The following is a 14,510-nucleotide window of genomic DNA, read 5'->3' on the forward strand; positions in this document are numbered from 1 at the left end:
AAGCAAACATTGCACTGGTCTCTTCCTTTTTTGAGCTGAACACTGCACTGATCTTAATACAGACCGAGATCAGATCATACGAACTCATCAACCTCCGAAAAGCCTCGGTCCTTCTTCTTCTCCAAAGTTCCACCTAATGCCGCTCCACCACCCGAAGCACCGCCATCACCACAACGAAGACGTCCTCCCCTACCACCGCTCCGACGACGAGGCCAAGCCGCGGCGCCCATACGTCCCCTCCAGCTTCCCCTCCTCACCTGCCTCCGCCGCTCCCCCCCACCGCTTCCTCCTCCTCTTCGCCGTCGTCTGCCTCCTACTCGCCGTGGCCTCCCTCTCCTTCGCCGTGTCCGTTAGCCGCCGCCCTGTGCCACTCCAGTCGCCCCCCGACTCCGTCGCCTTCCGCTGTGGCCGCGCCGAGGACTCCCTACGCTCCTTCCTCGCCTCCTCCGGGAACTACTCAGCCGGCGACAGAGAAAAGGTGCTCGCTGTCGTTGGCGTCCACACTGAGCTCGGATCCGCCGCCCGCCGTGCTGCGCTCCGTGCCACCTGGTTCCCGCCAAACCCTGAAGGCGTCGTAAGGTTCCATATGATTCTCCATTCATCCTACCTGGATCTGGTTAGATGTTTTTTTGCTGTAGTTTGCTGCTAGAGAAGCTTATACCTTCAAGTGGATCTCATAAGACGATGCCTATAGTTGCTTTCACCTGCATTGCTCTACGAAGCTTCGACTAATGCGAGATCTGTTTGAATTTTGAACCACCAATTATCCCCACTCCGTACTATGGCTGTACTAATAATCAGTAAATTGATGTAATTTTTGTGAATGGTTTGTTGCAATCTTATATTTTCTGGTTTGATTGGTAGCACTGCGGCTTGGAATGGGTCTTACCGTCTTACACATCGGCACTGGCTCATTTTTCCCAGTTTGGCTTTGGCAGTTAGGCATATATACCTTTTCTTGCTCACATTATTTGTAGAACTAGTAGTATTTTAAGATTAGTCACATTAAAAATAGCATAAGAATATTTGTAGGGAAATTTCTTCTGTCAATTATTACTAACTTGACCTACATTCCATGTGACCAAATGAGGTGAGACTTGAAAACTCCGATGCAATACCAATCTGCAGTTCCATCATTTGATTTACGTAGCAGAATGTTCATAAGCTATAAGTGGAATTTTGAATTTACGCCTCATATCTGAGCATATCTTTTTTTTAATGTGCACACACATTATGAACTGGAACATATTAGAACTTCCCTGAAATTTATTACAATTGTACATGAAGAGTAAAAAATACCCACCGATTGAAGTAAAATGCAGTCACCAACCTGCAAATGCCACTGATTCTCGAAAGGGAAAAAGCTGGGGCACCAATTATTTGGCCTCATATTCATAATCAGCCCAGCTATCCACTAACTGGTCCTTTACTTTGGACAACCTGTTGAATCCCATATTGCTGTATTCTAAAGCCAGCGGGGACCTGGTTCCTACAAATTGTTTTCCTCTTATCAAGTGAATTCAGATGCAATCGATTGCTTTGTGACCAAGCGATGTAAACATTAAAAAGCAAGGTGACCTGATACAAATTTGTAAAATACACAAGTTAACAAACTTCATTTTCGGCACTTTAAATGTAAAACTGTGTTGGCGTCTTGGTTAGCAGGGTTTATTTGCCATGTTTCTTCTTTGTTATCTGCTTGTGGATAAATATGAGGTTTTATCATGATAAAGAACTTCCATATTTTAGAAAGTGCTTTCATTAAGTGTGGCTATTTGCTTCTCTTGAAACTATACTTGAATTGTTGTATAATTGTATTGACTGACAAGTATTACTAGAAAGGGATGTATACTATTGGTGGACATATAATTGAATATTAGCCGTAACCAGTTCTGATAGGGCTCAGCATGTTTCTTTGTGATGGGGGAGGCCCCCGGATTTGGCCTGATCTTCACGCTAGGAAAGGATAACTTGCTTTGCCTGATGAACCAAATGTCAAGAACACACACCAATGTGATAGCCTTTGACAGTGAACTCAACCAACAAAACAGTTGATGGACATCTCGATTTCCACCGGAAGAGACTCTTCGATTCTTACAAACACAAGGAAATGCAAGAACTAAGGTGGAGGGGATGGTCAAAACCCTAGGATAGGAGAGCAAAGCTCAACTAGTTTCTTCCCAAAACAAGTCTGACTACAAAAAAGGCTGTCTCCTCTTAATTGTACTCTCTACTTCAGCCCTAGCTATTGTGCAAAGTGTTTGGCCCATTATAAAAGCCACTTGGGCAGCTAAAATTTGTTTTGTTTTTTCTGATACCTTGCTGCACACCCAGACCCAGGACATGCCTGGGGGCATGTCTTCCCTGTTCAGCTTCTTTGTTGTCCGTGTTTAGCTTCTCAAACCTAAGGATAGACAAAGTTGATGTATCAAGTAGCATCCAATTCATATGTAGATTAGCGGGAGACTCAAGTAGGAGAAGATTCACCTGTTGCTCGAGTTGTTTGGCACATGCCATCGTCATTGGTCTACTTGAGTTGGGAGGCATGTCATTATGGATGTCCTCAATCATCATTTTGGATGGAGGCATTTCATCTGGGGTGTTCTCATCACTTTGAGAGCACCAATTTTACTATAATAATGTTTCTAGCTTATCTGATATGATCTTTTTATGTAAAATGGTAGTTACTTTAGTTTGAGCATACTGTAACTATTACCTATAGATGGAAACATGTCATCTCTAATTAAGTCCATTCATCGGTTACATGGTTGCAGAGACTTTACTTTCCCCTACTTTTAACGCTTCAGTAGTAAAGAATACATTGAATCATCTTTATGCTCACTGGCCCTCCACCTGTCCTGCAGTTTGGAACATGGATTTGGTTTATCTTTTAGGTTTGTCATTGCAAGGACGAAGGACAAAGAAAAAATGGCAGATCTTCAGAAAGAGGTAGACATGTATCATGACTTTTTGTTTATTGATGCTGATGAGGGTAAGAAGCCCCCAGAGAAGATGTAAGCCCTGTACACTCTGTAATCTTGTATTTCTACCTGTGAACTTGCATCTTGTTAATCTTACCTACTGATTGCTCATGTGATAGGTTAGCATATTTCAAAGCAGCTTATGACATGTTCCACGCAGAATTTTACGTCAAAGCTGATGATACTATCTATCTGCGCCCAGGTAAATTTTGTGATTTACAATGTATCAAAACTGTTGTTTAGATTGTTAGATCTGTTATATGTAATTATGTCACATTTCTGTGCCAGATAGACTTGCTGCTCTCCTTGCAAAGGACCGACTTCATCACCGGACTTATATTGGTTGCATGAAGAAGGGACCGGTTGTCAGTGATCCGAATATGAAATGGTTAGTGGAAATTTGAATTGGTTCTAACTTCGAAATTCATATTTGCATGTATCAATTAGTTTTCCATGTAAGCCATACTGGTATCCATGGCATCTATTGTTATCTCAGCTATGAAGGTTTTGAACTATCTTGTTCAGTGATTATGTTATTATTTCATGACAGGTATGAAAGTTCATATGGATTATTAGGTAATGAGTACTTCATGCATGCATCTGGTTCACTGTATGCTCTTTCTTCAGAAGTGGTGGGAGCTATAGCTACTACAAACAATGATAGGTTAGTTGTTTATCTTTTTCTTTCCCGGCCTGTAGAGTGAAAGCGTATGATAGCTCGCGTCACTCTGAACATAATATACATTACCAAGGAGGCAAGGAGTTAACAGATGTTTCTTGCACATATTATCATCTTACATAGTTGTTTAATGATGAACTCTTTATGTTTCTAACCTAGTTCTAGCGTGTTGCAGTAGATCTAAAATAAACAATGGCACAATACTAAACTACCAAAATGTAAGCTTCCCATGATTATTCACTTGTGTTGCAAGGAGAACTCACAATTTGCACTCAGTCAAACATGTTAAATTTATCAAAACAGGCCTTTTTGCTCTGCTTTATAGATAAAGCAACCACCAAGTCCATACAACAAGCTCAAGTGTGAGAAAAGTAAAAATAAGTTTGTTGGGGCAACAACACAAACATGCTGTAATAAAAAAAGAGGAAAAAAGCCACCAAGTGGCCGATAGATCAGTCGCTATGAGTCGGGGCAAGACGACGAGCTGCCAGTCATTGCGTCCATCATGCTGCCAAGTCGGTCCTGATCCCGCTGCCTAGAGAATGGGTGCCAGTGCTGCAAAAAGCCAAGAATTTGAATTGTCTGTGGCCTGCCGTAAGAAGAACCTCTCAATAACCATCTTGTTACGCATCGTCTAGAGGGTCCAGGTCATTGCTGCGAACACTAACCAAAAGAGGCGTCTCCTATCTGTCTGGTTGGCGTGTGTTTTCAAGAAACCCTGCCAGGTCAGGGCATCTCAGTTAGGCCCCAGAACCTCACGAACAAAGCACCAAAAGAATCAAGCAGCGAACCAGGTGAAGGAGATGTGGGTCCCAGTCTAGGGACACCACAAAGAGGACATAATCCATCGCCAAGCCCATTCTGCTTGATCACCTCCGTCCCCAATGGGAGGCGATCCCGCAAAAGCTGTCACACGAAGATCTTGATCTTCAGAGGAAGGGGCACTTTCCACAAAGGTGTGGTCCATGCAAGAATTGGTCGCTGGCACAAGGCATGGTATGCTGAGCCAACAGAGAAGAACCCCGAAGGGGTCAGGCACCAAGATATGACGTCCGGATAATCCGGAAGCATCGATGGAAGGCATGTCCGAAGGCTGGCCCAAGCAACGGTTTCCTTGGGCCCAAATGTGCGACGGAACAAGACGTTCCAAATCCCATTGTGAGCGGCCAAGGACACCAACAGCATCGGATCTGCGCAGATAGCAAACAAGGCAGGGAAATGATTGCAGAGTGGAGATCCACCCACCCAAGGGTCCAGCCAGAAGAGGGTCCCATCTCCACTGCCTATGGAGATAGAGAGCCCAAGACGAATCTCATTCTTGATGGACTTAATCGACTTCTAGAACTGAGATTCCTCCCTATGATCAAACGCAAGAAGGGGGAGGTCCTGCAAATACTTTGCTTTAGTGGTTGTTTGGATATCAATGATTATACATGAGATTGTAGAAAACCAGTTTGTGGAGGATTTTTTAGGAAAACCAGTTTTCGTTAGTTTTTTCTGTTACAACAAGTATATACTATTCCTTGTTTGGTTGGGAAAAGACGAAGAAACGCAATTATACAGTTCATTCAATGGCATATTGGCATACATCGGCTTCGTCCAGCACTATCTCCCGCCCGCCTATCACTTCCTCTGAGGCATCGTGATGAAGGTCTCAAGTCGTTGCCGGAGAAAGTGCCCATGACGGCCTTGTTTTTGTCACCGGTAGAGGTGCCGGCGGTGGCCTTTTGAACTCATTTAACTGTTGGAATCGACGCACAAGTACACGCCACGGACAAGGTTGATTGATCTTGAACAGAACTAGGAAGTCGGAAGCAAGCAGCTGGGTGTATTCTAGCCGTATACATACGCACATGCACAAGCTGACAGCTTAATCGATTCCGGCGAGATGCATGCATGGAAAACGTGTAACACAGACCAATTCGATCGCACCGAAGATACACATGCACGCAACGTCAATCTCCGCCTCGAGTGTTGCAATTGTGGCCCGGAGCACAGTGGCCTCTTATAGCCGTCGTCGGAGAAGAGGAAGAGGAGCATCTCCGCCATGCGCATCCTGCATGCTCCGGCCGCATCCACCTCGTCGTGGGGACGACGACAATCACGTCCAGCCCCAGCGGCAAGCTCGGTGATGGCCGGGCGCTTCATTGATCTCTTGCCATGCCTGAAGAGGACGTCTGTTTTTCTTCTCCAATGGCCGCCGCAGTAGATAGGAAACGAGTTTATAGAAAAACGTCAATTAGTCGTTTTTTCACGAACTTGGTTTTTAGGCTTATGTAAAACTCAGTTTTATATATCTTAGATTTAGGTAGGCAACCCAAACAAGATTTTAGGCGATTATACCAGAAATCGAATTTAACGAAAACTAGTTTCCTATAATCTTGCTATCCAAACAACCCCTTAATAAGCTGCAGCCACAGCCCCCCATCGTCTCTGAGGATCCTCCAAACCCATCTCAACATAAGGGCCATGTGCATGCGACGGGACACAAGAATACCTAGAACCCCTAGGTCCTTGGGCAAGCAAATATCAGCCCACTTGACCATATGGTATTTCTGACGTCCATCAGTCGCCCGCCAGAAGAAGCGCGATAGATTCTTGCCAAAGGAGCTATGCACCCCTGCAGGCAAAATATATAGCCCCATCATATACATGGGGAGACTAGAAAGGCACGAGTCGATAAGCACGAATTTACTCCCTTTGGAAGTAAATCTACCGCACCATGGCGTAGACCTAGACACAACACGACCCATAAGTGGGTCAAATTCCCAGAGGGGGACCCTCGAATCAGATAGCGGCATCCTCAAGTACGCAATGGGGAAAGAGGACAACTTTCAATTAAGGTTGTCCGCAATCTGCTGCTGATCGTCACAGAGTACCCTAATACCACAACCTCACTCTTATCGAAATTGATCTGAAGTCCCGACATGGCCTCAAAGCAGAGGATAGGAACTTGAGGTTAATGATATCAATTTCCGACCCTCAACCATGATCATGGTGTCATCCGCATATTGGAGGTGAGTAACACCACCTCCATGGATAATATTCCCAACCACACTGGAGATGTGGCCGGCCATCCTAGCCTTATCCAGGATGGCCACAAGGGCGTCAACTGCCAGGTTGAAGAGGAGAGGGGAGATAGGATCCCCCTGCCTCACCCCATTAGAAGACCTAAAGTAGGGGCCAACCTGCCCATTAATATTAATTGCGGTGCTACCGCTCTGATCAACTGCATGATCCAGGAACACCAACGGCCATCGAGCCCATTTGCTCAAGAACTAAGCGAAGGAAAGACCAGTCAAGGCGGTCATATGCCTTTTGGAAGTCCAACTTAAGGAATACGCCTTTCTGGCACTGTACCTTCACCTCATGAATGATTTCATGAAGAGTTAGAATTCCACCATGAATACGACGCCACTTCAGAAAGGCAGACTGGCAGGGGTGAGAGAGGCGTTCCACCAGCAGGGCAAACTGCGTCGCACACACCTTAGAGACAATCCGCTGTAGCACATTAATCACTGTAATTAGCCTGAAGTTTTGGATATCTGTTGCCCCAACTATTTTGGGGATTACGGTAATGACACCGAAGTTCAGGCGGGACTTGTCTGATCTCCCAGTATAGAATTCATGGAACATCGGCATAATCACCGGCTGAAGCTGCACCCATAACTTTTGGAAGAAAGCAACCGGCAGGCCGTCCGGCCTGGGCGCTGAACTAGCCTTCATCTGCGCAATCGCCCGACCAACCTCCTCAGGCGAGAATAGGAGGGTAAGTTTCACACTCTCAACAGGATAGACCCTGACCTCAATTGGCCAACAGTCTTCCGCCAAAACCCCAGAACGGCCTTATAAAATCAACCATATGAAGTCCATCATGCACAAAATACAGTTGGTTATAGCTAGCATTATGTTTGGCGACGTACTCATCATACACAAATAATTGCCCCTAATTCTTAAAACTGCATACCAGTTTGAATGTGATCAGCAAGCTGCAGATAATCATATCATAGATTGTACGCATGCACATGTGCTCAGATAACTCCATTTTGCACAGAAGGTTCTCCAAATCGCATGCGTACCATCATTAATGATCTGGTAAGGTGGTGGCGAGGAACCTACCAAGTACCAACACAGCCAACCTACGTCCTCTGTTCCAAAATATATGATACTTTAGATATGGATAGTCTCCAAGATATAACTTCCATTGTTGCTTTTTATATGGATATGTCGGTAAATAATTTGAAATAATTTTTCATGACAAATCTAATGGCATAATTTGTACATTAAAAAAATATGAGTAGTTTCTTTGTTAATTAGTTGTCAGTGATACGAGAAGTTCGGCCTCACGCTTTCTGTTTTAGTACTTCACAATGAGAAAACAGGTAAGATAATTTATGCATGGAGAAGCAGTAACTCCCAGTGATAACCTTTATACTTGCTAATGTGATTGTATCGATTTATTAACCATGGTGGCAAGTAGATTATTAATCTTACCATCTGGTATTGTACGTTAAGAGCCAACTGAAGGACATAAGCATGACCCGTTTTACACTTGGCATAAGCTTAACCTTGTTGATCCTCTACTGGTATGTTAATGCCAATAATCAATACTAAATTATGGTTTTGATTTCCAATGAAGCATTCAAGGCTTCAAGCCAACAATGCAAGTTTTTTTTAATGAAGCCTATTGCGCAAGTTAGTTCTGTTGTGGCGAGTAGATCTGAAAAAAGAAAATCATGAACATAAGAGAGATATTTAAGGTGGGACCCTTCCAGGGGAAAACCAAGGGGTGCACAGAGGCAAGGTAATTAACACTATGGTAGGAGTTGCAATTTGCAAGCAGGGAATTGTGAACGGCACATCCACCATTTCGGGTAGATGTGGCGTGCTGCTAAAAAGAGTATATACATAAGGGTGGAAAATGGCTCCTAGTGGTCGGAGAACTGTCAGCCTACACTCCAAGTCTCCGGCATGCCATTCTACCATCAGAACCTAGAAAAAAACGATACATAGCGAGCATGGAGGGCACGGTTAGTTTGTTTGGGGAGGCCGTCCAATTTTTTCTTGTACTTCTATGTTCAGAAGCAAAAATACAAACAAAACAACGTTTGAACTGAGCATCCAGTAATGGAATGTTTCGACTATCTCTCATGTAGATCTTCAAAGCTAGACCCTGTTTTGATATGCTTTGGTGAAAATATATTCATATTTCTAGTGATCTTTCTTTTGAGTCAGGGGCGTCATGATTGTGCGCCAAAGGTGCTATGAGCTGGTGCAACCGATGGCGGTTGCTATGCTGAATGTTGCCTTCGACGAATGTGCATTTCAACCTATGTCCCCCTTTCATTATCTATATAAAAGTAGAAATCGTGACTGTGTGTTATCCGGTAGCACGCTATACTCCGAATGTTGCTTTCAAGTAAAAGACCTAAAAAAAAAATCCAGCTATACAGCAGTTAAACCGCAGAGACAAAAACCAAGAAAAACCGTAGGTAAGACGAGGGGTTGCCCTTCACATGACACGTGTCATGTGGGAATGCCTGATCGCTTCTCAGATGTCACCCTCCCCCTAGTTGCTCCCTTAGTTGAATACATCTTCTTGATCAGCTGTTGTCTTTTTCCCACGCTGTTATGTTTTAAATGTTTACATAGTCGTTAATTTACTATATGCATTTCCCAGTTTAAGGATGTTTGATTATGAGGATGTTACTATTGGCTCATGGATGCTTGCCATGAATGTAAATCATGAAGACAACCGTGCAATGTGTGATTCCACATGCACTCCCAGCTCCATTGCTGTATGGGACAGCAAGACATGTTCAGGTATGTCCTTGGTGAACTACTTGTCTAAAATATTAGTCATAACGTATGGAGGAGAGAATGACCATACTGCTAATTATGCTACCATCTCGCATTACATATGTAATTGTACCTAGATGTATTATTTATTCAGTTTCAATATAATGCTCTTCATATCTCAAGTCTATCAGTATAGATTAAGGTCTTATTGTACAATGCAAAATGTCTTTGATTGACCCACCACATGCCTTCTTTTGTGGCTCGAGTCCATTCTTGACACGCCAACACATGGTTAAAGCAGTCCTTATTTATTTGCAGGCTCTTGTGACCCCATTGAGAAAATAAAGGAGCTGCACAACACAACTTTGTGCTCAAAAAGCCCAACATTACCGCCTGAACTGGAGGAGGAAGAGTAGAATATAATACTGATACATTATTGACCCATGAATGGGCTATTGTGTGGATGCTAATGTCTCCCTTATGGGGAAATTGGATTCATTATCGCCTGGAGTTATATTGTTGTATGTATCACCGATCTTGTTTGGACGACAATCTTTTTATATTCTCTTACTGCCGGAGGATAAGCGCAGAAGATACCACAAGAGCAGCGGGGTATTTGGGTGCATACCACCAATTGATCTGTGCAAACAACATCCGCGTTAGGTTCAGGTATATTCACAAGTGGGGATACTTATTTATAGTTGATGTTCACCGATGTACATACACCACTGATATGTTGATATGTCCTGTTGGTTGGGCACCTGACAGTATGATCAGGGTTATTTATAGTTGGTGCCATCTGATTCCAGTTGTCTGGCCCCAGTTTTGTGATGGTTGTAATTATGCTCCTTGCTTAGGTACTTAAGGTACCTGACAGCATTGAGCCATTTCTGGATGGAGCTAGTTTTTGGTTTACTTATAGATGTTGTGCTTAATACTGTACTCTTGATTGTCATAGTGCTATTCCATTTGGACGACAATGATAACGTGTTTGTGTTTTGGTGAGGCTCAAGTTTCTTGAGGAAAAACTCATTGCTAGGTGTTGTATGTTGATACCACTGTGCAGTAAGAATAGCTTTGCATATTGACTGTTGGATGAACATGATCCAATGGTGGCAAATCCGAGCATTCCTGGCCGTAGGATATCCTCTTGGCTACACTGGATTATTTCCATGTGTGCTACTTAGAAGTTTCTGTGCTTGGGCTCAAGTACAATGCACAATATGCACAAACCTAAAAACAATACCATACCACTATACAATATAAGAATATCTTAGAATATTGACAGTTGGATAAACCCAATCCAACTGTAGAGAGGCGGTGAATCCGAGTAGTACTTGAATATTGACTACATTGGATTATTCCAAGGTGTTGAGCATATGGTTTGCATGTATATTGTATATCCTGGCCTACCTCCTAGCCTTTGTATAGTAGAGGTTGAGGTCCACATTGTACACCATATATATGTGCATATGCACCCTATCAATACTATCCTACCTCCTAGCCTTTATATAGTAGAGGTTGAGGTCCACATTGTACACCATATATATGTGCATATGCATCCTATCAATACTATCATGAGTTGCATTGCCAAACCTCTCCTCTACATGGTATCATACCTCTCGATCCTACACTAACCCTAAGCCACCGCTACCGCGATCTCCATCGCCGCCGCCGCCCCGTGTCTCTTTCGCTTCCTACCGATCTTCCTCTCACCCTGCCGCGCCGCGCCGCACCTCTCCCTCCCGCAGTCGCGCCGCCCCTACTTCTCTGTCCCGCAGCCGCACCGCATCTACGCCACCGCACCCCCATGGACTCCTCGGGACCCGCCACCACCAACAGCTCCAACCCCTTCACCGGCCCTGCACCCTTCACCACCGCTATCCACGATCTCAACATCGAGGCCCGCATTTCCGTTCGCCTCAACAGCTCCAGCTCCTTGTACTACGCGTGGACGACCTACTTCAGCCTTGTCTTCCACGAGTACTACCTCACCGAGCACATCGATGGCTCCATCGACGACGAGTACATGAAGGGCGACCCAGAGTGGTCCACCATCGAGGCCACTCTCATTCGATGGTTCTACCAAACCGTCTCGAAGGACATCTTCCACACAGTCGTCGCCGAGGACGATGATGCTTGCGCCATGTGGAACAAGATCAACGCGCTCTTCACCGACAACAAACTTCAGCGCCTTGTTTTCTTGCAGCAAGAGTTCTTCGGTTGCCATCAACAAGAGTTCTTATGTTACCCCACAATTTGGTGGCCCCATTCTTGCACTGCTAACAAATAACGGAAAAGAGTTTGATAATGTCACCGTTCGAGACCTTCTTGCTTCTCACGACACCATCTTCTGCCTATCCTGCTCCTACACATCCCACCAGAACGGTCGTGCGAGCGCATTCTTCGCACTCTTAAAGACTACGTTCATATGTTACTCTTCCACTCTAACGTACCCCCATGTTTTGGCCTGATGCTCTCGCCACCGCCACCCTCCGACTTAACATCTGCCCGTGTCATCCTCGTTGGAACTACGCCCCTCACCACCTTCTCTTTGGTGCGCCTTGATGACCCACAAGTATAGGGGATCTATCATAGTCCTTTCGATAAGTACGAGTGTCGAACCCAACGAGGAGCAGAAGGAAATGACAAGCGGTTTTCGGCAAGGTATTCTCTGCAAGCACTGAAATTATCGGTAACAAATAGTTGTGTGATAAGATAATTCGTAACGGGTAACAAGTAACAAAAGTAAACAAGGTGCAACAATGTGGCCCAATCCTTTTTGTAGCAAAGGACAAGCCTTTATGAACTCTTATACAAAGCAAGGCGCTCCCGAGGACACATGGGAATTATTGTCAAGCTAGTTTGCATCATGCTCATATGGTTCACATTCGTTACTTTGATAATTTGATATGTGGGTGGACCGGTGCTTGGGTGCTGCCCTTCCTTGGACAAGCCTCCCAATTATGATTAACCCCTCTCGCAAGCATCCGCAACTACGAAAGAAGTATTAAGGTAAACCTAACTATAGCATGAAACATATGGATCCAAATCAGCCCCTTACAAAGCAACACATAAACTAGGGTTTAAGCTTCTGTCACTCTAGCAACCCATCATCTACTTATTACTTCCCAATGCCTTCCCCTAGGCCCAAATCATGGTGAAGTGTCATGTACTCGAAGTTCACATAACACCACTAGAGGAGAGACAACATACATCTCATCAAAAATATCGAACAAATACCAAATTCACATGATTACTTATAACAAGACTTCTCCCGTGTCCTCAGGAACAAACGTAACTACTCACAAAGCATATTCATGTTCATAATCAGAGGAGTATTAATTATCATTAAGGATCTGAAAATATAATCTTCCACCGGATAAACCAACTAGCATCAACTACGAAGAGTAATCAACACTACTAGCAACCCACAAGTACCAATCTGAGGTTTTGAGACAAAGATCGGATAAAAGAGATGAACTAGGGTTTGAGAGGAGATGGTGCTAGTGAAGATGTTGATGGAGATTGACCCCTCTCGATGAGAGGATCGATGGTGATACGATGGCGGTGATTTCCCCTCCCCGAGGGATGTTTCCCTGGCAGAACAGCTCTATCGGAGCCCTAGATTGGTCCTGCTAGGTTCCGCCTCGAGATGGCGGTGCTTCGTCCCGAAAGCTTCTCTCCTATTTTTTCCAGGGCAAAAGACACCATATATCAGAAGATGGGCCTCAGGGGCCTGCCAGGGGGCCCACAAGATAGGGGGGCGTGCCCAGGGGGGGTAGAGCGCGCCCTCCACCCTTGTGGCTAGCTGGTAGCCACCCCTTGGTGCTTTCTTTGCCCAATATTTTTTATTTATTAAAAAACCAATCTCCATGAAGTTTTAGGACTTTTGGAGTTGTGCAGAATAGGTCTCTAATATTTGCTCCTTTTCTAGTCCAGAATTCCAGCTGCCGGCATTCTCCCTCTTCATGTAAACCTTATAAAATAAGAGAGAAAAGGTATAAGTATTGCAATATAATGTGTAATAACATCCCATCAACGAATGTATCGATCAACAACGTATGAACCCAAGTCATAGCAAGCTACAAGGACTTAAAGGAACAACGTGTGACATTTCCCCGAAGGGACAAACACAGGAACAAAGAAGGACACATACCGGCCAGCTTAAGTGTTCTGGAGCAGTAGTAGGCTACCATGGCTCAGTGGAAGCACTAGGAGACATTTCCCGGTAAGAGAGGCTACCAAGAATAAACAATTGGGTTGTTGGATCCCGCACATACCAAGCATTTCAAATCGTACACACAATATGCTCGATATGTGCAAATACAACATGGCATCACAACAAAACTCTACAAGTCAAAGTATTTATTCATTAGGCTTTGATGAGTCAAGTATTACAAACATGGCATGACCCAACATTCAGAGCATATAAACAACAGAAGCATAACATGTTTGAGTACAGACAACTATAAATGAAAAAGCGCTGATGAGCCTGACTATCTACAAGACCCTCCAAAGGTACAAGATCGTAGTTGAGGTAACAAGCTAAATGTCGAAGTCCACGTAGAACTACTAGTGAGACTGAAGTCTCTCTGCAAAACATAAAATAGGAAAACGTGAGTACAAATGTACCCAACAAGACTTACATCAGAACTAACTACATAGGCATCAGTATCAACAAAGGGATGGTGGAGTTTAACTGCAGCAAGCCAGCTTTGACTCAGTGGCTAACCTGAACTAAGACCACAAGCAACTCTTTTGAGGTGGCGCACACGTCATGTATCTCGGCAACCTTCAAGCGGAAGCCTGGCAAGGGTGTCAGCCACGACCTGACTAACCACACAAGTCCCTAGTCCAGGTTTATCGCCTATTCAGGTTCCATCCGCAGGGAGTCCGACCGAGGTTTCCACATACAGCCCCGAACGATGTGTGCAGGGTTTCCGAGGCACCAAACGGGCGTCCCGGTACACCATGCCACGTGCCTACCACATCACAACCCACCCCTCGGACAGTGTTGTGCATGACCTCCTGCATACTACAAACACCAG

General features: G+C 44.5%; 1 protein-coding gene across 1 annotated transcript; it reads left to right on the top strand.

The window, feature by feature from the left end:
• The first annotated feature begins 57 nt into the window (after positions 1 to 57).
• On the top strand, positions 58 to 10,267 carry LOC123115736 (probable beta-1,3-galactosyltransferase 12). The gene is made up of 7 exons (XM_044536837.1): positions 58 to 579; positions 2,865 to 3,014; positions 3,101 to 3,183; positions 3,270 to 3,369; positions 3,532 to 3,645; positions 9,341 to 9,483; positions 9,778 to 10,267. Exons 1-7 carry the CDS (start codon positions 137 to 139, stop codon positions 9,873 to 9,875), a joined length of 1,131 nt encoding a protein of 376 aa, XP_044392772.1. The 5' UTR covers positions 58 to 136; the 3' UTR covers positions 9,876 to 10,267.
• Positions 10,268 to 14,510: the final 4,243 nt, after the last annotated feature.

Source organism: Triticum aestivum, chromosome 1B, assembly GCF_018294505.1.
Source record: "Triticum aestivum cultivar Chinese Spring chromosome 1B, IWGSC CS RefSeq v2.1, whole genome shotgun sequence".
Lineage (NCBI taxonomy): Eukaryota > Viridiplantae > Streptophyta > Magnoliopsida > Poales > Poaceae > Triticum > Triticum aestivum.